This window comes from Anarrhichthys ocellatus, unplaced genomic scaffold (assembly GCF_004355925.1).
Source record: "Anarrhichthys ocellatus isolate YVR2014 unplaced genomic scaffold, GSC_Weel_1.0 scaffold16, whole genome shotgun sequence".
Taxonomy (NCBI): Eukaryota; Metazoa; Chordata; class Actinopteri; order Perciformes; family Anarhichadidae; genus Anarrhichthys; species Anarrhichthys ocellatus.
Window position 1 is genome coordinate 6,731,031 of NW_022280046.1, and position 26,348 is coordinate 6,757,378.

Below are 26,348 nucleotides of genomic sequence, written 5' to 3' on the forward strand. Positions count from 1 at the left end.
TGTACCGACTCACTTCGGTAAGAGTTTGATTGACAGGTGGGTCATCCAGTAAGCCGCCACATATACCTTTTACTAGTGGACTGCTCTGAGTTCAGTGCTATTCATCGCCTGACAGACATCATCTGACAATAGCTCCTGTGCAGTCGCACTACGTTAAGCAGTGGTCAGTGATGCCGGTTACTTGGTTTCACTTTCACCCATAATCAGCCTACATATAGTTACTTTCTTCTTCACTGAGACTGACCAATCAAAGCTCAGTTTTGGGAAGGGAAGAGATACAAGATGAGGGAACCCAGAGAAAGAGAAAGAGAGAAGGTGATGGAGATGGAGTGAGGAGGACCAGGTACTGCCCACTGGGCCCAGGACAGGTTCTGTTCAACACAAACAAAATCTCACCTGATCCAATTTGAACTGTTATTGACACAGAAATACATGTGTATTTGGTTTATACTGTGGAACCTACAGGCTCACTAAAACACACATGTACCGTTTGATACACATTTCTATAAAAATAATGCAAACTCGAGCACAAAGATAAAATAAAGAGGGTGTATTTTATTTCACTAAATTATTTTCAATAAACTTTCACAGGAGGGCAAGTGAGGAGTCAGTGAGAGAGAGACGGTAGGTGAAAGCACAAGGTGAGAGAGAGAGAGCAAAGAGTTAAGGACTAAGAGAGAAACGATCAGAACTAATGTAATGTTGAAGGCAGAAAGACGAGAGGATACAAGAGAGAGAGGGAGCACGTTATGGAAAGTAGAGAAACAGAGACACTGTCAACATTCATTTTCTGATGTTTTGTGATCATTTTTTAGCTTCATCTGTATTTTCAGATTGTAGTGGGGATCATTCATTGCAACATTTAACCTTATGTTCATGTATTACTGCTGACAGGTCATTTATGCTACTGCCCACTGAAATGCTTTCAAAGCTATTGTTGTACCACTTTTGTTGTCCAAACATCCTAAAAGGTGACATTTAGGTCAGGGAAATCAAAAAAAAAAATATATATGGGGAAGGGGGCATGTCCCCAACCCCATTAAGCTCAGTTTCTGGACCCTGGTATATCTGAATCCCTGCATATGGCCAAACCAATAACTGTCATCATACTTTGACCCAAATATTGCTGCATCCTAATCGCTGCTAGGCTGCACGTGCCATCAGCTTTTTTTCCAGCAGAAACCCCGCTCCCTTCAAACCAGTGAGAGAGTTTAGACAAAGACACATGTGAAATAACCTTAACTGTGCTGACTTTGTCAAAAAACAAATGGGAGTTCATGTAAAGCCCCTCATAGCTCACAGTAAGAGGCTGATCTATAAATGAAGTCTACAGGGCTTTCAAACAAATGACTGTTGCTTTCATTTTGCTGATGAGGTTCAGTTTCACTCTGTAACATGTGAAGCCCCAGAAGGAACATGGAGACAAATATAGATCTCAAAAAAAGTTTCAACACACAGCTTAATGTTCTTTTAAGTTGATCGGACATCTGGGAAACAAAGTCAAAACAATAGTAACATGTTTGTTATGTACCTATGGTACTGTGATTAAGGTTCAGATTAGGAGGAATATTTTGATATATAATCTGTGTCGTTTTTTAGGGATACACCGATATTGATTTTGGATATCGGGCCAAAATCAATATTTTCCTCAAATGGTTGAATAAGGTGTCAGTGACTATGGGGCGGATCTATTAAATGTATCGATCATCAATCAATCCATTATCTGTAGGATTCAGGATTGCAGGATCACTCAATGTTGCCCAATACGGGGTGGAGCCCATCCCAACGCAAGCAGGGTACACCTTAGACAGCTCGCGGGGCTATCACAGCGCTGACACATATTGAGAACCATTCACTCTCACAGTTACATCTACATGCAGGAGGAAGCAGGAGAACGCCAGGAAAACCCCATGCTGACACGGTGAAAATATCCAAACTCCACAGAGAAGGCTGGCCCCTCTTGCTGTGAGGCGGTAGTGCTTAACAATATACCATATTAAACAATTTATGCTGCATTAAAAAGGAAACTTAGGACAGCAATGTTTAAATAATACCTCAACACTTCAATGTGTTTTTAAACTATAAACCTCCTTAGCCCAGCAGCTCTATACTATAGCAGTAAGAGCTGTACAATGAATACAATGGCATCAGTGCCAATGGAAGCAAAATAAACCCTTTTTAGGGCCACCCACTTTCTCTAAATAGCAGTTTCCTCTCAGCCGGTCTGCTAATGCTCCCACTGAGTATTTTTCATCTTCACAGTACATGCTCCCCAAACAAAACAGCGGCTTGCCTCTGCACAAACAAAGCAGTAGACAAACCCAGTCATTTCATCACATTTTTCATAAGTAACAATCCTCCTTATTAACATGCATTACTGACCTTAAAGTGTTATCAACCTCTTCCCGCTAATCGGAGCGAGTTAGTGGTGATGTCCCGGCCCCGACCTGTGTCAAACTCAGGGTTTGACCTCGGAGTCAAACGCTGACGCTGTCATGCATCTCCCTTTCGAGCCGCTAGCCTAAATCTCTCTCAAGATGCCATCTGTCAAGACAGCGCAGAATGCTGGTTCAACCTGGTGAAACGTAGGGCGCAATGCGTCACAATGTGCACTGCACCCAATGCAAACTGTTGTGAAAGGCCCATGAGTGACATATGCGTGCTGTCAGTCTGGTCGAGAATCGTTTCCCTCGATTGGCTCTCCCCTTTTCCTCATCAGAATGAGGCAGAAATGTCTCACCAATGAGGCAGAAATGTCTCACCAACATTGCCCAGTGTGCCCTTTGTCTCAGTATGTTCTATGCACAGAATTATGCAGACACAGCAGCTGTTCATTGAGTGCAAAATCGCCATCTCACAAGCCTACGCTGCAGGGGGAATGGAGCCTCCGTTGGCCACCCAGCCGTACTCCAAGAGACTTTTATCCAAGCCGCACCCTCCGAGGCTGAACAATAAAGCCAACGCAGAATTGCCAAAACTGCAGTTCATCAAATGGCCACTTGAGGCTGGCTCCAAAAGTGAGTCAGTCCTCATAGAACCCCAGGATAAATTGCATAGCCTATGTGATTTGGCAAGTCAGTTAGGTATTGTAACTCTAGAGTCTATGAGTATAGGAGTAGCCCTCTAAGCTGTGGGCCGCTTTGGCTCGATCTGTGCCAGCTGAAAAGAAATGCTTGTTTAATTTTGAAACAGAACTATGGGCGGGATGGCTGTTTTGTGTTACAAGTGCGAATCTAAGGGAGGTCTCTGTTGAGCACAAAGGCGCGACAAGAAATATTCATGACTGCTCATGTGCACTGGGCTAAACCCAATAGCAACAGTTCTCAGAGAGCTACGCCTATATTCATAGAACCTGGAGTAACAATTCCTAAATAACGTGATTGGGTATTGGCCAATACCCAAAGTCCAGGTAATCTATTTGTATAGACTGAACATTACAGTATGTATGTTTATTGTTCAGTTATCTTTAAGATCATAACTGGATTTGCACCAAAATGTAAAAAAAAAGTTATTTTCTATGATGATTTCCTGGCCAACCCTTCCACAGCCAGGGTCAGTGTGAAGGCCTTTTAAAAGCTCAAATAATTAAGAAATGACACATACAGAAAGTTTTTGTAAAGCTTACGTATATATACAGTGTATATAAAATGGCATTAAGTGCTGAATTCTTACTAAAGGTAGATATTGTTTTTCACAATCCTGAATGGGTCCACTTTTGACCTTTACTGATTACCAGCATACCACACACACACACACACACACACACACACACACACACACACACACACACACACACACACACACACACAGTCATCATCCATGATGTATACTCCTCAGCCTTTACAACAGGCTTACTTCTCAGTGGCCAGCTTAGACATTTTGGTTTGTGCTGATCTTTTGACACCAGCTCTCATATCGATCAATGCAGCTCTCTGCCTCTCTCCACAGATTTCTAAACCAATAATGTGTGTGCGTGCATTTGTGTGTATGTGTGTGTCAGTGGCGGGCCGTCAGGGCCTGCAAGGCCTTCTCTGCTGGCCTAAACAGAATCACAAAGCTATATCTATTTTATAATTTAATATTTTTTCTTAAATACACTACATGTATTATAATTTATAAAAATATTTTTCCCATTATCTTATTTTCTCATTGCACAGCTACTGTCTTCCTCAGTTGCTCTGCTTCCAGTGCAGCTTGTTTTAAGTAGAGCTTTCATCCAATCAGATGTCACCTCTGTGTCTCTAGGTAAGAACAGAGGCAGAGGCCTGCACACTCTCACCTCTCAGCCAGTGCAGATTAAAGTAAATGGGGACGATATTGTTGATTGTCATAGTGTTCAACCAATCACATCTTTAGTTTGACATGTTGGGCGTATTCTTTGACGTGTCAGCACCTGCTAGCCGGCCTATAATGACGTCAGCATTACATGCCGCTCAGTGTCCATGTGTAGTTTTACCGCGAGGTGCAGAGTGTGCTGTGATTGGTCAGTGGGCGAGCACGTGACTATCGTGAAACGAAACTTAACAGCCAGCAGAGGCTGATGGGTAGTGAATCCCATCACGTGATGCAGCTCAGCCAATCAAATGTGGGCATTCTGACCCGAGTAAGATGCAGCACACACCATGACAGAGGAGACTGAGACGAGGAAAGACATTGCAGAGCAGTACATTCAACACTCGGGTTGTGAAAGTAAAATCCTATGTTAATCTCTTTGTGTTGTGGCTTGTCATTAAGGCATGATGGTGGATCCCACAGCCAGACCAGCTGAGAACATATTTTCCTGAATTTAGGCTTTTGAATTTTCTAAATGCTCTAGCATTATTCAAGCGACTCGTACCCAACAGTTTACTATGAAGATGTACATAGTTACAGCATTAAAAATGAATAATAGCTGTGGTGCCATCATGTGGTTATAAGGTGGTGTTTCAGCTGCAGGACAGCAGTGAAGGCCCAGGTATAAAATGCACGGCCCGCCACTGGTGTGTATAGATCCATAGGAAAGCCAGTGTCAGTAAAGTTCCTGATATGTGTTGTATTATTGGCTTGTAAAGAGTTTCGGCTGTCACATTTTGACACGCTGAGTCTGGATATTAAGCAGTGTGGGTGTAAAACTTTAGATTTATAGGGTGCAGCTGCTAGAGCAGCAAAGTATCTTCCTCATGCTGCTGTAAGAGGCACACTGTATTATGTAAGCAAATATAAATATATAAGATAACTAAAAGTCAGACCTCACCCCAATTAGACCTCTTAAATGCCACCATATTCAAATAGCTTCCATTAGACTTTAATCACTTTGAGGGGAAGGAATCGTTAAGTGTTGTATCTTTACAGCAAAGGAATGAAGCTACTGCCAGTGTCTGAGGAAGATAAGCAGCACACTAGCTGGATAAAGACGCAGATATCAAGCCAAAAATAAAATCGCTTTACTGTTTCATAAATGTAATTATCTTTTGCTGCAGTTTTTCTATCTTTGATAGATCTTCATCAGGCATGAACTTCCTGTTAGATCAAAACACTGCAGCAAGAGATAATTAAAGTTTTAATGGGGATATAAAGAAGTGTCTAGATTGAACTTTTGCTCTGACCTCTCTTAAGTGCAACATCTTTTATTTTTATGTTTTATGTTTGTCTACTCTGAAACGTGATGTTTTCATGTTTATATTTAAATATTCTACACAAACATGCTTAAACAGATCTACGATTATTGGATATTCATGGAGATCTTGTCCCCTAAAATGATATCCGGTTTAATAAAAATGAAAAAAAAAAATAAACTTAATATCTTTCGGCTCGGTCAGACACTTTAGAGAGAACATTTAATCGATTAATAAAAAAATAAAAAAAATAGTCGTCAGTTATCGTAGTAAGTCATTTACCTTGACTTGTTATCAGAAGCATGCTCTACTGAGAAAATACAATTTACAGATAAAATACTGAATTACGGAAGGAAGAAATCCCCCTGTTTTTTTCTAAAATCATTTTTTATTATGTTTCTCATTAACATGATTTTTATATATCACGGTTACCGTCAAAAGCCACCTGCTGTGTGGTTACTACAAGTTAATCCATGCCTGCCAATAGCAATTGAGAATTCACAGTGGTCTTGGTATGTAGAATTATAGACATCTCAGTCAATAGACATGGCGGCCAGCTTGGCTGCACTACACTTACAGTGAGAAGTTGATGCACGTTACAGGCAGTCTCTCTTAAATACGAATTCTATAAACCCTATGTTGCTAATCCCATTGATCTGCATGTATGTGCAGCTCCAGTTGTAGTAAGACTTAGCAAATCAATACACCTAATCATGGCATTAGATCTTTAAGTGGTAATAATTTAGGCCTCTCTCTTTTTCCTATAAAAGGGCCCAGCAGGCAAAGCTAGAGCAATCTGTCTGTCTTCATTCCCCTTTTACACTTTTATTCTTGAGTAGGTCATAGACTCGCCAGACCTCAATTACTACATCCCTCGGGAATCCAGACAGAATAACTGAGCTCCCAAAATCAACTGTTCATTTCATTTCAAATTTTAATGGCTGCTGCCCCATTTAAGTTGTACTTCGCCATTTCTACTGAGATATTAACCAGCCGCGTTCTACTATTTTATCATAAATCGGGCCGTTTCACACTGGTTCTTGCTTTTGCTGAGTTCAAATTACAGCTGACTCCAATTTTCAAATTAAAGGGTGTAAAATAATTGGTTTTAAGTGTGTAGAAGGTACTCCATTTCAATATTGGAAAGGCAGTGTGTCCAATTTATCAGTGTTGCACGGTGGGCTACGTGACTGGTAATGTGTCACATACTTCAGTGCCCTGAATGTATTTTTAATCCTATGTGCCTTAAATCTGAGTGAGCACACTCAATAATGTAATATGTCACACATGCTGTTGTGTCCTACAGTTCTGCTTACCTAAGAGCTTAGATCGCACTTCACACAGTTTAAAACCCTTGGCTTCCGTTGTCAGAGGGGAAGGCAGGATGTTGGTTTGGAAGAATTACCAAATCTCTATCTGAGGCAAGTTATGTAAAAATACAGATTATATATCATACAGCCTCTTAGTTCTGTTGTTATCAGTCTCTCCCTAAGAAGGCAACATGTATACATTTTGTACAGTTTTAGGGAAAGGACATATACACAAGCAAGTATATACAATCAAGTATAGTATAGTACATAATGTCTTAAGTAAATATACAAAGAAATATAGCATGCCTGCAATAAATTCATAAAAACGTTGACTGTACAATTCTGCCCGTCTATAACCTTGAATAGCTTCTACAAAGAAATGCTTAATTGTAACGTGTATAACCTGTACTACAGTAGACCATTTAATAAGAAATATTTTGTTTTCTTGCGCACTTTTCATTTCTTTGAAGTGCCCCATCGTGCGGCCTTAGCCCTGCTGGCCAACCCACCCAGGCACTCTGGGTAATAGCCTCTGCATCAGTGATCAGAGCGCCGTGCATTCAAATGAAATATCAACTTTGTCGCACCGCCAAGGAAGACGACAGCTGAATCTGTTGGGCCTGCCAGAATCCACTCTTTCCCTCGGGGGGGGGGGCGCAGGGGAGCAGTCTCATTGGAAGTTGACCTTAGGTGAGGTAATCGGGGATAAGATATATTTTATTAAATGATATAATGATTCAACATTTGCTGTTTTGTACATTTGCAAGTCCAGTTCAGTTGACATTTAGTGTCCAACTGCTCCCAGTTAGTGAGCAGTTTAGCCCAGAGGGAAACTGGGGCACAGAGCCTGTTCTTTAATGGATATATTCATTGGCTGCAATTGCATCTTCATGAGATGCAAATTGTGTTGAAGCATTGTTCGCCGCACGCAATAAAGATAAAGCAATGTGCCCCAGTTTTCTTGAAACACAACCACCCATCTTGTCCTTCTCCGAGAGCTCTGTTCTACTGGATCAAGTGCAATACACTGGGCTTTTGCCAACAAGGTTCTAACTTAAGTCAGTTTAAGAATAAAAGGTTTTTCTGTTGCATTGGGTGGAATGCAGGCATCGGGTTTTGACATGGGAGAACAATGCATGGAATGAAAAAACCTGTCTCTGGTCCCTTCTAAATCAATTTTGATTCTTTATTTTTTATTTTACTGTCATACATGAGTCTGTCAATGTGGTTTGGGGTCGCAGCACTAAATTGGTGCTCTTAAATACAGTATTTGGAAGATGACAACAACACTTTTTTGGTTAGGTGTAATAGGAGGATACCCTGATGGAAAAAAAGAGACTCTGTAGGCTCAATCCATAGATGTTCTGTGACAGATATTAATCAATGCAGAATGATAGCATTAACAGCATTATTAGACTGCCAGCCTACCACACTAACCCCATCCACTGCCATTGAATACTTAAAAAGAAGTGGAAAAAAACAGAATTGGGACTTGAAAGTTATTAGAAACAGATTTATCTTTGTGATAAATACTTCCGTATTGCTGCACTGCAAGTTGCTCAAATCTCCAAGATTTAACTTCTGCGAGATATGAAATTTCCAAAACCCTCCGGCTCTGATTGGTCATGCTCTACTAAGAAGAGAGAGCCAGGTAAACAGATGTGTGTAGCGTACCACATGAGATCAAATCTCTCCTGCTGGGAACTGATAGCAATGCCTGCCGAACCATGGTTGCAGCATTATATTCATATTTAATGTTCCTACCTTGCGGTCTTTTCCTGCAGTGACACAGATGTAGGGATGTAGATCTCTGTGGAGTTAGCCGTAATGGCCGTTCCAGGTGGCTATTTTCTCTGTTTGCTGTCGGTCAGACTCAGAGACAAGCGTTTGAAATGATTCATGTATATTTGGAAAGCTGTAGGAGGCTTGCACAGCTTGCCCCGATACACTGTATGCTGTTCTGCGGGAGTCCTCGTTTCTTGCTTCCGACTGACTGGGTAATCAATCTGTACTAAAGTGGAAGTCTCTCTTCATTCTGCTCTGTATAATGTCCCCTGGGAACCCGCTGTACACATGTCCAGTTAGTTGTTATTACTCGTCTGTCTACGTAGAATTCCATTGCTGAACCAATGTGTGCTAATTAAAGATAATGTCTTGCGGAGGCTTCAATGAGCCAGTGTCTGAAGGTTGTGGCTTGCTATCACAGCGTACAGCTTGGAGTTTTTTTTTTACCATCTAAACTATGTGCACACCCCCTTCTCAGTTTGATCCCTAATGTAGTTTTAGTGATATGACATAATGAGGTTTCCCTAAGAGCTCCACAATGGACACATGACTACTATGTGTGGTGCTGTGGATGCTTCAGTTCACAGAGTTCCTAATGGAGGTGATCGGTATGGCACTCCATCTGTTTGGGGCACTCAAGGAATTTATTTCTTTGCCATATGTTAACATAGCGTGCATCTACATACATGCTTATGGTCTTTTCAAAATAAACTTCTGTCCCCACAGGAAGTTAGAGTTAGGTAACAAAACCACTTAGTTAGGTTTCGGAAAGTGCAAAAAACTAGCAACTCACGTGACTAACAACACTATCAACTCACGTGACTGGTTTATTCAGCTTTGGCGAAGCTATGCACTCTTTGAGTGCTTTGTTGTAGTCACATTGCAAATGTAATTAGGGCCGAGCACACATACCCTCTATCCTATTTAATGTTGCACATTAGCTAGAAACGTACAACTAGGTTGCCACCTTCAACTTTCATCCATGTAATTCCAATCAATATGACCTGACCTGTGCTTCTTTGGTAACGTTGTGGCTCAAAACAAACCCTGCCTGTACCGAGGTGTAGCATAGTGACACACCGGAAGCTTGTGATAATTGTAGATCATTTGTGACAGTGCATGTTTGCTACCCATTTTAGCAAGAAATTGTACCAGTGATGTGTGACACCCAACAATTTGTGGTGTAATGATGCATAATAATGTGTTCTGCACACTATCTGCCACAGCGGAGGATTTCTTTTAGTTACAACAGCAGGTCAGCACACAGAACAATTGACAAGTCATTTTCTGAACATAAAACACACATTATTTGATACATTTTGAATTTGCATTTCCATATTGAAGTCCCTCCGTCTGTTTATCTTTAACAATCTCTGTCTGTTTGTCCACCAAGTTCTGGAAAGCAATATGTCTCTCCAAAACTTATCTATACAGAGTTGCACATTCTGCCAGTAAAATGATCAGTTTCTGTATTTGTATTCATCTCATTCACTTGCTATCATTTTATTAACCTTGTCAAAAGTCAAACTTCTTATGCATATACCAAATCAAAGCATTTGTGTGTGTGCTCTTGTACTTCTATTTTTGTGAGGACCAATTTGAGTGTTAGACCTTGAGAGTGAGGACATTTTATTCAATCCCTAACAAGACCAAGAGCTGTTGTTTCGGGGTTAGGACTTAGTTTAATGGCTGGGGTTGGTATTACGTTTAGGTTAAGGTTAGGATCAAGGCTTTTAGGGTACAAATGTGTGTGTGTTGTACACGTAGTCAACTCCTTCCAAATCAAATGGAAGCTAACATGGTGGTCAGCTAACATCAGGTCAACAGTTCACTAGTTATATTCGAATATGCATGAATTGATGCTAATGTTTAATCATAACTAATTTGATTTCCTTGATCTGTCAATATTAGGGATCGTTAGGATTTTATCGATACTAGTACTATTATCGATACTGCTTATCGGTTCTTTTTGTGTATTTTGTGAGAAAAAGAAGACAATTAAAAAAGAATCAACATTGATTTATTATTCATATGTAAACAAATAGTCTTTCTTAAATGGCAACAGCAGAAATGTTTAAATAACTATTGTTGACTATACTATTTTAATGCCAACAACAAATATACTCCTACAGGGAGGAATATACAGTAAATGGAGTTGAGAGCCATGGCCATCTCCCTACAGTAAAGAAACAAGCATTGTTAAGGTGTGTTGACTGGTGTGGTAGTGGGACTAGCAGCTTCAAAATAACTTACTATATACTACTAATATACTAATAACAGTAATTTATAACAACACAGCTGCTCCCCTTATTAATAACTATGTCTCAAACAACTCAATATACACTGACAGACTTATTAGTTGTCAAATCCCTTTGACTCCACTGTTGAGAAGGGGTGCACGCCTTCAACAATAAAGCTGTTACTGGGTAACAGCCCTCTGACACTTGTTCACCCTCTCCTGTGCCATCTTCCCTGTAGCTGCTCGCATGAAGGGAATTGGGCTGAGGAAGGGGGGAATGGGCCTGATCATGGCTGCAACTTCACCTGACAATCTACAAGAATTTCCCAAATCCCTAAAATACAATCGCAGCTAAACAATTCGCGAACCTATTAGCTTTCATTTATTATGTCTGTGCATATTATCAAACTATGGCATCGCTAACTTTACCTGCAGAGGGCAAGGATGGACGGCGGCTCGACAAACAGTAGAAAACTGAGCATTTCTGCACAGTTGTGTTCTGCTTGTTGGCCAAATGTTTTGATAAACTGCTGGTATTAACTCACACACTTTTCAGGGTTTTATTGCATTTGAGACGACAGTTATCAGCATCTACTGTCGTGCAATGTAGCCGCACTTTCAATCATTTTCTTCTCTCTGCCATGATGTGTGTCTCACGCTGTACTGAGCCGGAGTCGGTGTGGGTGTGTGTGTCTCCGCCCCTCGTGCAAAGACAGGCACAGAAACAGAGAGAGGAGGTTTTCAACACTGCTTTTTTACACATATACCTCACACCATAACTTCTAAAGTACCGATAGCAGAACCGTTAACTCCGGACCTTACCGATACTCCGTGTATAAACTACTGTCTTATCGGTTCCCGTTTAGAACCGGGTATAGGGGGGGATCCCTAGTCAATATGTGTTTTCTCATATTTGCAACCCATGTGTATGAGAATGGATAGATGGAGGTATTTTTTGTTCATGTATAATATATGTAGAGACTTGTAACCTAAATCTTGTGCAATACCAGCACTTTAAAAACAAAACTCAACTCACTAAAAACAGGAGGGAAAAAATGGAAGGCCACCCACCATTAAAAAGCTCATAAAAATACTACAATATGCTGAATATGAATATCTTGCAATGTAATTACATCTAGCATTACCTCTACTCCTGTTGCCAATGCATATGGAACTCTTAATAGTCCCCACTTAAGGAAATCATTTTTCTATCTCTCTCTGAGATATAGCAATCACGCACACAATTATGATCTTAGTAATTCAACAAATGATAGTTCTCCCAACACTCAAATTACGAATTGCCTGTGGCAGCAATTATTATTAAAAACCACCAGACCTTTAAACCTCCTATAAAATAAACTAATTAGATATGAGCTGTAACTACTACTTTATACATCTCCACAATGAAACATTTCATTCCCACCCTCACCTTACCCTACTCAGAACCATTGTCATTTTAGCCTTGCCAAACAAAAACTGAAACCCTTCCTCCCTTTATGCCTTTTTAGATGAGCTTCTCATTGTTAATTTTCAAATCTAGCTATTAACAGCAAAGCAGCTGCCGCAAAACCGAACAGAGAGCAGATAGGTGCCTGGGGGGAGGTAAAAGTATATTTGAAAGCAGCGTTGTCCTGAGATATGAATATCCTTAGTCAGAGCATTATTCAGTGTGAGACCAGATGAGAGCCCTCGGTCAAGGATGTGTGTCCTTGACATATAGTGCAGTCAGAATGTATTAGGTCAGTGACACATCCTGTAACTGTTGGCTCTGTACTGCAAAATGAAGAATTTGAAATTTGAAAAGGATATTTTGGGTTAAAAGGGCCAACTGTCAGCTATCATTTGAAGTGTTTTGCATCAGGTTACTGATATGGACAGTCAAAAACATTCCACTCTTTGGCTATAGAAAATCTTTGATTGCCTTGCCTGTATCGAGGATTGTTGTACAGCTGCATTGTCCTATAATTGTAGGACTACTATAAAAAGGCGCCATACGCCCTCGATTGTTCACACAGTATAAGTAACCTTGAGTGTAAAGGTTAAGGTTGCCATTGATCCAGATGGAAATATATATATATATATATATATATATATATATATATATATATATATATATATATTCAAAGACTTAATGCTGGTTCCTTCAAGAGTGAGAAATAGAAATCAAGACTGTCATATCAGACAGAACAAATCTTGAGTGGAAGGGTATGGCACCCATCAAACCTTTATATTTCTCCAAATTTGATGGTCTGTGTCAAGGTCCTGGAATCTTGACCCTTAATGGATTTTGAGACTCAGCTACTGCTATTACCCAAGTCTCCTTTTGTATTAAACTTCTGTATATACCATTATATGCAGGATGGTGAAAACCTCTTAAAATGGGGAAAAAAAGGAGTTGAAGAGTGCTGGCAACTCTGAAAGAAAAGTAAGAAATATATGGCCAGTTTCACATTTTTTAAGGGACAGCTCAACCCAAAAACCTCTTACCTGTAGTGCTGTTTGTAAATCTAGATTGTTTTGGTCTGAGTTGCCTAGTTTTGGAGATATCAGCCACAGAGGTGTCTGCCTTCTCTCCAATATAATGGAACAAGAAAGCAATCGGCTTGAGGTGGTAAAAGCAGAAAAAAAGATATATTTAAAACTCAACCGCAATGTTCTTTTTAGAAATTATGATCTGGTTACTCAAGATAATCCACAGACCTGGTTGTGAGCAATTTCATGTATAGGAACTATTTCTGTTCCACCGAACTACAGCCGCCAACTGTGTAACTGCACAGAAACGTGCATCTATACCTGCACCACGTCACAGCTCAGCGATGCCATTAATGTTTACATCTTACAAGCTGGATAATATGCAATTCGAGCACCACAAGCCAAATGCCATCTTGTTCTGTTATATTCAAGACATGGCAGACATTTCTAAGGCCGATACCTCCAGCACTTGGCAACTCACACCAGAACAATCTAGATTGATGAATAGCACTACAGTTAAGAGGAAAATATTTATCAAAATGTATGTATGTATTTATGTATGAAAACCTTCCCTGTAAAATCAACATAGGGGTCAAAGAGTTCTTGCTGTGGCAAATGTTCAAAACTGAATGTGGAGGGCTGGTGCTTATCCTGAAAAAACAGTACTTTCATATGATCCTCTAAAACTTCTAGACTGCTAGTTGGTTTTGTGTCCTTGACAAGTCTGGGTTCAGAATATTAATATGTTTGAGGAGAGCAACATCCTCAATAAGTGCACTTTTGCAGAAACCAGCATTGTGACCCATAATCGAAGGACGACTAAAAAGCGTGGTAGGGAAGTATGTATTGTGATTCTTGCTATGGCTGCGTTCAGAATGAGTACCAGTATTGAAGCAAAACAATTCTCACACTGCAGCCATTATTCAATTTGCATTACCGCAGAAGTAATTTTCCAAAAGTCAATATTTTGCAGAAAGCATTCATGATGTTCTTCTGAAGATCATTCTTTCATTTAAATCACCTGAGAGCCATTCCTCTATTTGTTTCATATGCTTCTGGTACTATGTAACAATAGGCTTTAAATTATTTTTCACTCCCCAAATCTGTTGGAAAAGTTGTGAATCCTTTTTACTTCACAGACGATACTGACTTTTTTATTTGTACATGGCTTGTTTGCATATAACATCTGAAAATTTGACGACAGTAAAATCCTTAAATTGCCCTCTTTCTTCTGTGTCTTATATTCTCTTATAGGTCCATTGCTGTGTTATGGAAGACTGAAACACCTCCTCTTTCCTCTTCTCCTCCTCTTGCGGGCTCCCCTGTTGTTCAGCTTTGGTGAACGCACCTGTCCCAATAGCTGCCGATGTGAGGGGAAAACCGTCCATTGTGATTCAGCTGGCTTCTTAGATGTCCCAGAAAACATCTCGGTAGGCTGCCAAGGCCTCTCTCTGCGCTATAATGAACTGCACACCCTGCTGCCATATCAATTTGCTCACCTCAGCCAGCTTCTCTGGATATACTTGGACCATAATCAGATTTCAGCTGTTGACAGTCGAGCATTCCAGGGGGTCCGCAGGCTTAAAGAGCTGATACTGAGCTCCAACAGAATCACATCCCTACACAACTCAACATTCCATGGAATTCCCAATCTTCGCAGTCTGGACTTGTCCTACAACAAACTGGAAATCCTGCAGCCAGGTCAATTCCATGGCTTGCGAAAATTACAAAACCTACACCTACGCTCAAATGGTCTCTCCAACATCCCAATTCGAGCATTCCTGGAATGCCGAAGTTTGGAGTTTCTGGATTTGGGCTACAATCGAATCAAGGCTCTTACCCGCACCACCTTTTTGGGGCTGCAGAAGCTGATGGAGTTGCATCTGGAGCACAACCAGTTCTCACGGATCAATTTTTTTCTGTTTCCACGATTAGCCAACCTAAGATCACTCTATCTGCAGTGGAACCGCATTAGGGTGGTCAACCAGGGCCTTCCATGGACTTGGTATACAGTGCAGAAACTTGATCTGTCTGGAAATGAAATCCAGACCCTGGACCCAGCTGTGTTTCACTGCTTGCCCAACCTTCAAGTCCTCAACCTGGAATCCAACAAACTGTCTAATGTGTCTCAAGAGGCGGTGTCAGCATGGATCTCCCTGACCTCTATCAGCCTAGCAGGGAACATGTGGGATTGTGGAACTGGCATATGCCCACTTGTGGCTTGGTTGAGGAATTTCCGGGGTAGTAAAGACACCACTATAATATGCAGCAGCCCAAAATTTCTCCAGGGAGAAAAAATTATGGAAGCCACGAGGAGCCATGGTATTTGTGAGGAAACTGATTACGTTCTGACTGAAACACCTTCACCGATGTCAGATCTCATTTCTGAAGCCACTGGTGAACCAACCTTTGCCCCTACTAGCGGCTCTCCATCTATGCCACCAGCCAGCACCTTTGGTCCTGTCCCACCGTTCAGACCTCGACCGATTCCTCATCCTACCCTGCCTGGGCATATGAGCAAAGACCCAAGAGACTCAGTTGCTCGCACTCGACCCACTCCTATACCACCCCCAGAGATGGAGCACATGACTCTGCACAAAGTGGTGGTGGGCAGCGTGGCACTCTTCTTCACCATGTCCCTAATCTTGACAATTATCTATGTGTTCTGGCGGCGCTATCCAGGAGCAACCAGGTTGCTGCAGCAGCGATCCATGGTGGGGCGGAGGCGTCGCAAAAAGAGTCCAGAGCCAGAGCAGAATCTGAGCTCCCAGCTCCAAGAGTATTACATGAGCTACAACCCTGCAGCCACACCAGAGGCATTGGATGTGCTAGGCAATGGCACTGGTTCCTGCACATGCACAATTTCTGGCTCCAGGGAGTGTGAGGTATGATTCATCGCCTCAGCCCTAAAAATCAAAAATCAAAATCAAAATACAAAGGCTCAACAGAGAGGTAAATCCTTTATCAAGTATGCCCTTTAAAAAGACACTGTTGATTCACAGTTAAGCATATTTGACTCTTTGCTCATAACACACTTGACTTAAAATGTTAGATGTGTCCAATTATTCAGGTTTCACTTTTAAAACAAGTGGAAAACAGAAAATTACTAATCCGATTCAGGGAAAGCAATCTACAAAATGGGTTCAGAGGACCACTGTCTAACATTAGTACTAAATTGTTGTGTTCTCTGAGGTTAATTGAGTGTGGTTTTAACATGGTTTTCATCTCTGTATCAAATTTGTATTGCCAAGCTACTCTTTTGCAAATGTTCTTTGTGGTATGTTGACTTCAATGGACCATGAATAATTGGACGCTATCTAACTAATTTGACACTGCATCAGCATGGCATGGCTGATATGCTATTTGTTTGCTGTGTGTTTGTACTGTGTGTGTGTGTGTGTGTGTGTTTAGGGGAGTTTTGAGGGTGGTCTACAGACCTTAGACTCTCTGGAAATGTGTATGTTATATACCAATGCAAACCTCTAAAGTGCCATAACTTTTGTCAGTCTCTAAGACACAACATCATCATTTTTGCAAAATTCACAGCAGTGGTGGATGAAGTGAACTGTAATGGTTTTGATCAGGATTTGACAGTGTCGTTATCATATGGCTAAGTGAGATATTTAGCTTGAGAGGCAATTGATGCAACTGAAAAGCTGCTGTTAACTTGTTCACTATAAGGTTGAACATCAATCACAGGTGACTATGGTGTGTATGGTTTTGTCTGTGGATGTGCACTGTAACTGCCCTTTATGTTCCCTGAGCTGTGTGGGAAGATTTATGGTAATCTGTACAGAGGAGAGGCACTACAGTAATCCCAAAGCGTATGATATGTCTTAACTGTGGATCCCTCTGCTATGATAAGGAGTATATTTATAAACCAGGGTAATTACAGTCACGTGTCTTTGTTTGATCTCAGGAAGCATGGTTTAGGTGCACACCTAAGACAGATTTATTCATGGGTGCTATAGAGTTTAAAGGTTCAATAACAAAAAAAATAAGTAGTTTCGTAAGATGTGAAGAGAAGTAACAAAACAAATCTGACACCACGGGGTATATTACCACCTCAAACTGTAACTTCTCCCTAGTTACAGGAAGTTAACATAGCTTTGAAAGAGACTCGATGTGCAAAGCCTTAAATCTTGCATATTCTGAACTTTGGGCTCAAAATGTATTATATCATTAGAGTAAAGGTACGGAAATGTATACAAATGTCGATAAGACAATTATTTGCAACTTTCACAAACTTTTTGAAATGAAAAGTAAAGATTCCTTGTGATGTTTAGTATTAATGGAATTCCCTGTGCTGCATAATACAGTAATCATACTCCTTTTTTTAAATCCTACACATTGCGCAAGCCAAATTATTGTTGTTACTGTACCTTACTGAAGTCTTTCCTTCACCGAAAAAAAAATGTTAAAAGTTGTTATTATTATCTTCGACAGTTTATTACGTGCAGCACAGGATATATGATTTAGCTGTGGGGTCATCATCTTTAATGCATAGGAAAAGTAAAATGGATGCAAAGCATGTCATCCCACTTTGTGAGAGTCATACATCTCTTGATATTCACAGTGGAGCAGAGCTAGCTTTTATCTTTTTGCATTGACTATAAACATTTTCCCAAGCTCCTTCTTGCAGTTACGGCAATTATTGCTTGTGTCCTGTGTTCAGAAAAAAGCTTGACAGCCACAACAAAGTGGGTTTACTTACTTCCTTATGATAAAAGCGAACATTTGGAGCTATAGAGGAATTGTAGTGATTGTGCTGGATTATGATTTTATGTTGACCATAAGCAATTTTGAAAAGGCAATGTTAAATAACATTATTGTGAGACCAAATTGATTCCTGTTTTATTCTGCCTCACTGAGAGATTTGACTCCTTCCATGTACCTTCCTATTTTCAACTGTGACGCATGGCACGGTATAGAAGTTTTGATTTTTAATGTTTGCTGAGCAACTTGCAAGTTTGTGCTGAGTAAGAAGAAAAAAAATCACATTTTGATGTATTTTTAACGAGAAAGAAATACATTGACATTTTTACATATAATCCTTTTGAAGCTGTTGCCATGCTCTATTATAAGTATAATATAGTATGTCATAAGCAAATCCACATTATGACGGACCGATTTATTTTGGGTCCGGCTGCAAACCTGATGTGACAGTCATGCATCTGGAGTCAATATGCAGCTTGACGACACGATGCCACATAACAAAAGAGGTGTTCCGATTCTCTCCTCCAACACTGCAAGTATTTCTGTAGCAATCAGCGTGATTGTATTGTCTCTCTCTCTACATAATCCAAATCTCCTCATCTGAAAAACAATCTCTCCTTTTCAACATCACTGACAGGTGTTCTCCGGTAGTTTCTTGCTGGGTGGGTCTCTACACTGTTGCTTATTTCAGGTGTTTAATAATTGAGAAGCGGGCGTAAGCTGGGTTTAGTTTGATGAAAGGGCCATCTTGCTGGCCAGCACAGCCGACTGTGCTTTTCATTATGGGTCTGTGCAGCGCCAGCAGTCTCTGTGGATGGCAATGTGGAAGAACAAAAGGCAACACAACACATTCACCCTGCTGAAGGATTCAATGAGGTATTGTCATGATCGGCATAGAATGGTATCAGAGCCCAGCAGGAAAAGAGTTTGAAGAGAACAGTCTGTTTCACTTTGGGGCTGGATACTCGAAACCTCAAAGCCCCCTCAAACCCAGAAGGGGATATCTACTCCAGCTGATTTGGTCTTTCGCTCATGTAAACGTTTGATGCAGTTATGCTGGGAGTTTGCTGAGATCGCCAGAATCCATTCACTCATACCAAATTCTCATCATATTGTACGAATGTAAATGTGAGCAGTTGAATGGGAAATGCAGTTAAGGTCGTCTCGCGTAGGAGTAAGTCGGAATATCTCACAGCTACAACATCTCCACTTTGAGAAAAGAACTACAGAAGGCTCTGAACACTAATAAAATCAGCTAATTAAAATGTGGCCTGCACTGGTTATATCTATTAGGGCTGGACAATTAAGTATTTCAATATTCAAGTGCAATTTTCAATTCGCCAGAGCCACAATTGTAATTGTAAATTACATAATTAGCAGTGCTCTTAGAAGTGGGGGTGAGGGAAAAAGCTGATATATATATTTGAGTTGGGATGTTTGTCTTGTTCGAGTCTGAATCAAGAGATTCCAAAAGTAGCGTTGGTAATCTCCAAAGCAGGCCAGTGGTTGAGCACACTTTGGATTTACGACCTCGAAAGTAGCTTTGCAAGAAGAAAGTCAGCCAGAGATTAGCGTTAGCGAGTGGATCATTGAACCCCAGCATTAACAAATGAGCCAGCCAACAAACACACTCTGCACCACTTGACAAATCTTCAGCCAACAGTGATTCAGTAAAGAAAATAACTCAAAGTTGTGGCACTGCTAGAGATATAAAAACATAGACAAACACTGTTTCCCCACCTATCTCCAGAGCATGTAGATTAACTTCTGTTTAACAGAAAGACATGTAGCCAGTGGTAACCAGTAAATGAATGTGAAGTGTAACATTGACATAAGCTGTCAACTCTGCCTTTTTGGTTTAGGTTACTTTTATAAGGACCAGTTAGCTGAAGTGCCATATACATTTCATTGTGCGTTTCTGTGGACTGAATCACTTTTGAATTGAGATTCTATTGATGGTCAGGTTCCAAAAAGATTTGTACATAACTTAGGTGATTGCCTAACAGGTAGCTCTGCAGTTGGTGAACATAGTTGTTGGAATTTCCCACTAAAACATTTAAGAATGTTGTTTTATTGCAGGACGATATCGCCCAAACGTCATGTTAAGCTACTTTTAAAACAAAAGATTGAGGATGACTTTAATTGAATTCAACAATAGGCTAAAGTCATGCTATTTCAACAATTTTGATGTTCTGGATTGCTCATATAAAATGTTATTGCGTAATAAATGTTGCTTTTTTTGAAACAGACCAGACCTAGGTTGCATCCCATGATGAATATGAACATGCTCACTGCCTCAAAGCTGCAGTGTTTATTCATATACAAACTGAAACCTACACTGTACATTTACCACCTCTAGACAACTTTACCGCTCGACCACACAGCCACACCCATACGCTATTCTCAAAGCACATGCAACAAACTGTGTTGTAAAAGTCACATATGCATCAAACTCTTTCAACATCCTACAACTACGAGATGAATCACGTTTAAAACCCATGTACAGGAAAATATATATTTTATAGGCCTCTGGGGGGGGAAAACAAATCTGTGCATGTATTGAGGAAGCGGACGGTACCCATTCATTTTGAAAGAGCTAAATTATGTAACGTTATCACGCTGCGGTTGAGCCACAAAGATCGAGTAGGGCCGGGTTGCGCGTAATCACAAAGGGGAGGGTGAGTTAGTCCTTTTCCTGACTGAAAAATATCAAGCACAGTCTCCACACGCCCACACAGTCATTAGAAGAGGTCTAATCAGGCAAAACAAGTGAAAATACACATGGGTGATCCATGTTTAGGAGATTTAAAATACGCCAAATACACAATTAGTGGTACACTCTGCAATATGTTTGCAATATGAGCATACGGTGATACTATTTTTACTCAACTTTGTATTGAATGACAAATGTATAACTAGACAGAATGAGGTTCACTCTGTTTTTTCTGTAAATTCTTCTTTCATGAGCTGATAAAACACAGTGGGAAGCTCTTTATGAACTGATAAACCAGGTTAGTATTTAAATATTTAGTGTTGTTTTCAGACAAAAATGTCTTTAGAAAATTGTGGCTGCATTGGGATTTGTCTAAAAAAAACACATTTCATGGCATAGTATTCCTGAGTTCTTCAGCGATATCTGACTGTATTTCAACCACAACACTAAAGAACACGTATTATTGGTATGTTCAAAGCCTAAATAGTAATACATTTCATCCCGAAAAATAAGCTTGTTGTATGAGGTTTTTCATTAAAAAGACTGCATTCTCACTTTTAGATTATGGAATAGTTTTATATTTCTTTCTTTGGACGAAAACAAAAAGTCTTACTATTAAGAAACCAACATCATATTGTAAATAGAGTTAATGACTATAATACAGTGAATTACAATTGAGTTACATTCTGCCTCCTTATAGTTTAACACTTTTCATGTGTGGCCCCATAATGATGACGGTGCCTTGAGAGATGAATAAAAATGTCAGACTGCGTCAGTTAAAATGACACCTCCGATGACTTAAAAGAAAAGCAACTGGAAATACCTTTGTTTGATGTTGCTTTAGAGATATATACCGATGACTGATCATCAATAGGTACTGGTTCCAAAATGGTAAATTCAGTAATGACTAGTAAGCTATAGGACCAGTTGGTACTGCTATCTTTATTTGGTTTCATTCATTCATTTAAAATTCAGCATTTTCAGATGGTATTTTGCAAGACAACAATAAATCAATTTTACGAACTGACAGTTGTAACATTTTGGTCTCAAAATCCAAGATGGCGCGGCAAAAATGCCAAACTCAAGGCTTCAAAACGGCAGTCCACAAGCCAATGGGTGATGTCACAGTGACTACATCCCCTTACTATATACATATTTAATGTTGTTGTGCTTTGGTAGGTTTAGGCACAAACACAACTTGGTAAAGATTACAGCTAAAATAACCACTTAGTTTAGGTTAGTTAGTTAGTCATGGTACTACTTGGTTATGGTCAGGGACCTAATGGGACAAAATGCCATATACAGTATTTGCATTGTTTTGCAATTCTTCTGTACCATGTAGGCTAGACAGCCAATCACTAGATCTAGAACTCACACATGAATTATCTCCACCTCCCTGTAAACAGCAACTAACAATAGGCCATGATCACATTGCAAAAAGGAAGTAAGCAAGGGCACATTGATCAGTGGTAAATTTGAATCCCTTTGGAATTAAGGAGTATTTATAAGAGTACTTGTAATCGTTGATATTGATCAGCAGCACAGGCATCAATAGTGGTATTGATAGAATCCTAGCAATATCCCCAGTCATCATTTTTCTGATATGTGATTGATGGTTGAAATTGGTCTTCAGCTTACACAAATCTGAAAGGAGAAGTAGATGGATAGAAATACTTTATTAGCAAAAACAATCACAAAAACAGTCTAAAAGAGCAGCAGCAGGTAACTGACAAAAAAAAACAGATTAGCCCGTTCACCGTCTCCCTCCGGTCTTCTCCTCAAGTACTCCCTGCCTTTTGGAGATACTGTGACTGTACGCCTCCTCCCCTCAGACCACTTTGAAGAGAGGAGGATGTCACACAGCCTTCCACAGCACTCACTTTGCATGTCCCCTGGCCAATTTCCCCTCCAGTTCCGTTCCACTCGATAGGCGTTCTGCCAAAAAAAAAAATGTAGAAGAACACTTTCATTTTACGGGTCCCTCTCCCCTTTACTTCATCAGTTTTAAGGAACTATTAAGCTCTTAAGTGCAAGCAGGCGTGTACCACGGAGCGAGGTCTCAATGACTATACACCTGGTCTCATAGACGTTTGTTCTCCGATCCCAGCCCCCCAAAAGCTTTGGATGTGTACATCATGAAATTCTTTATGGCCTTCAATTATTAAATGCATCATATCTGTGATCAAGCAAGATAGAGCTTTAAAAGACTGAATTATTAAGTCTTTTACAGTTTAAAAAAAGCTTTCCGTTTCTGTTCAATGCAGCTCCTAAACTCCCAGTGTCTTACACTGGAGTTGGAGCGAGATCATGCTGCTCTTGTCAGCCAATAAATGAACCGCTATTAAAGGAAACGGGGGGGCTAATTAGCACGAGATATATGTTTTTCTGTGCTTGGCTCAAGTGTTTTTCTGCTCGACGAAACAGAGGAAAACTGCAAAACACCTTGTTTTATCATCATTTGGTGAACGAACAGCTGCTCGGATGACAATGCCGGCAAAGCTCTTGGTGAGACATATTTCCACTTATTCAGTGCAACTGCCTCTTAAATATCTCAGAGGGGCAATTTCATGCCCTCTTCCCTCGATTGCTGGGTCATCCTCAAAAGAACTTCTCCCTGCAGAGGCTGTACTGGATGATGATGCATGTGCTGAAATGTTGGAGACGTGGCTCTTTCTGCCCCAGGCCCTCCTCCATATTGCACATGCAGAAATACAGTCACACGTACTCACAAGCCCCAATGAGCCGTGTATTATTAGCAGCATCTGGAGCTTGGCTCGGCCCTGCAGCAAAGACAAATAGGGATCTTCTGTTTTGCTGGATATCACAACAAAAACACAGAGAGAGGAGATTCTACGGCATAGTTTTGAAGCCGTGTGCATGCATGTCTGTTTGTTTCCTGGACTGAAAAGGGAAGCAGCTTTATAAAAAGAGATTCACCACATCTATCGCCCTATTGCCCAAAATTTAATTTTATAACCCCCTCCTTTTTACTCTTGCCACGGGCTTTGGCAGCCCCTGCATGTTTTGTCCTCAGATAGCAGTAGTATCAACCCACTCACCTTCACTTGTTCTTTCAAAAGCCCACAAACATCTTATTCTGCCACGGTTCACTGGCATGAATACATAACCGTCCCTAACATGTACAGGTGCTGAGAGGGGATAAGTAACTAGCAGTATCATGACACTACTCCACTGAAAAGTGTAAGTGTAATTAAAGTGAACAACACTCCTGCCTACACTCGCTCACACAGTCTCTTTCCAAAGTGCGTACAACTTTACGGCTAGTAAAGTATGGAATGTGGGATACAGCGCTGAGACAATAAACTGATAAATTGATGAGTTGGTCGACAATGACAACTGTACCTCTTTACAAAACATCCAACCTTGACATAAAGTGACTGGGGTAAAGAAAGATACGGAATGACATGCAACAAAGGTCCCTGGCCAAACTCGAACATTGCAATTACACAATTAGCATGTCAAAAATCGTTTGGGTTTACAATAAATGTGGTCTGTCTGGCTCTGTGACAAAAACATCAATGTGAAGATGTCCCCTTAGGCTTTGGGAAATTGTGATTGACTCTTTTTGACATTTTCTGACACTTTATACACCAAAGGGATTATTGAGAAACAAATATCCACAAGCTGCAAACAAACTCCTGTCCATACTGGCCATGAAGTTTTTCAGAAATTCCTTTCTTCTTCTTTTTTTTGCAGCTACTCTGTATATGGAGGGCAACATCCTCAGTCCTTGTTCCATACTAAGTCCAGCCGAGGTAGATACGAGGCTTTAGCAGTCTTAAGTTTGAGTTAGTATCTTCCAATCTTTCACACTCTTGCCATGCCGGCAGCTGTTTAAGGCTGTACTTAAGGCACAGCGTATCTTTGAGCTAAATGCTAATAGCGCGCCAACATGCTCACAATGACAATGCTAACATGCTGATGTCAAGCAGGTTCAACGTTTACCGTGTTCACCATCTGAGTTTGAGTCATGGCAATCCATCCAATAGCTAATATGGCATACCAGTCTGCACCCAAGTGGTGGACAGACTTACAGACTGTTGAAATATTATAATTTGTTGAGCACAACAAACTTAGAGGAATAAACTTACTTACAGCCATGGACCCCTTTTTCTTATTTAACCTTCGCTAGTTTGCAGTTTTATGGGCAACTGTGAGCCAACTGAGTTCAGAGGATGAGGGGGAAATAAAGCCTGCATGAAATCAGTTGGAATCACACGAGGAAAGAAGGAGGCTCCATGCCATTTCAATTGCTATTGATACCATTATGACGTTGGTGGATAATGGGCAAGAGGTGCTTTGAAATTACCTCTATGCAGGGAGAGCAGGGCTGCAGCTCCTTAAAAAGGGTCACAGCAGTGACCAGCTATGAAGGGTTGAGACAAAGCTGTCCTGCCATGCGTCCTGAACCTTGAAACCCTGAGGCGGTCCGGTTAAAAGCCCTTAAATGCTTCTACTCTTCAAGAGTCGGCACACTCCGAAATGTTTTAGCCTTTCATAAATTTGACAATACAAGCCCTTTGTCAGCACACTTCAGCACAGTTCATTGGTTTGTGCTCCAAGGTTTAAAAACAAATCACCTTTCAGTTCAAGTTAGAGAATATCAATATACATTTCACACCTTTTTTTAGTTTTCTCTGGAGTGCCATATTGTAAGTTGCCAGTATTATCAGAATAATATTGGACACTGTCTATATTATATAAGTTTGTCCTGTCTTGATCTTTTTGTTGGCGCTTTTGCTGAAAATGAACTGTATTTGCAGTCCTTTTCTTTTCTACTAGTCACATTACTTTTAATTTCACAAGGCTCTCGGTCCTCCTCAGCAAATGTTTAAATTATTAAAGTGTTTTTCTCAGAAGGGAGCTGCGACATTTGTGGAGATCACATATTTCTGAATAGGCATGTTCGTTTTGCTAGAATCAGGCAACAGCCGCCCACAGAGGCCACAGAGTAATGACGTCTACATTTGCTTTTCTGCTTCGGCGTAATGTTTGAAAAGCTTCAATTTGATGCCATCGTAGGGGGAAATAAATATGGAGGCAAAGTTTTGTTTCCTCTTCCAAAGTTCTGACTGTCATCTAGATCATGTTTTTTGTACACAGTGTAAATGACAACAGCCTGATTATCATGTGTCATCAAGCATTCATTAAGTGGTTATACCACAGTTATGAATGTTAAAATATGTCTCCATATCAGCTTAAAAGTGCACTATAATGTTTTATATCGTGTTATGAACCATTCGTTAATTGTTTGTATACTGCTTATGATTCTAAATAGACCTCGTTGAAATGAAGTGTAACCATATCGATATTAGGTCCGATTTAACTTTCAACTGTATTGGTAAGTAACTGTCCAATGAAATACAGTTTAGCATCTTACCAGTCTGTAGGAATAATATATAGATAGGATTTATTATACATAATGAAGTAAAGACCCTGGTGGGTAGTGACAAAAATAAGCAATGCGTGATACATACCAAATAAACAATAAAAATAAT

General features: G+C 40.3%; 1 protein-coding gene across 2 annotated transcripts in view; it reads left to right on the forward strand.

Moving 5' to 3' along the window:
* Positions 1-26,348, forward strand: part of lrrtm4l1 (leucine rich repeat transmembrane neuronal 4 like 1) — a 45,112-nt gene that overhangs the window by 5,689 nt on the left and 13,075 nt on the right. The window contains exon 2 of one of the 2 annotated variants that reach the window (XR_004213064.1): positions 14,655-16,352. Coding sequence is in view for 1 of the 2 variants with exons in the window: in XM_031855843.1 (XP_031711703.1) it covers positions 14,655-16,285 (1,631 nt within the window). In the remaining variant the exon portion in view is untranslated. The remainder of the gene's footprint in view (positions 1-14,654; positions 16,353-26,348) is intronic. The other variant, XM_031855843.1, reaches the window with a different exon arrangement.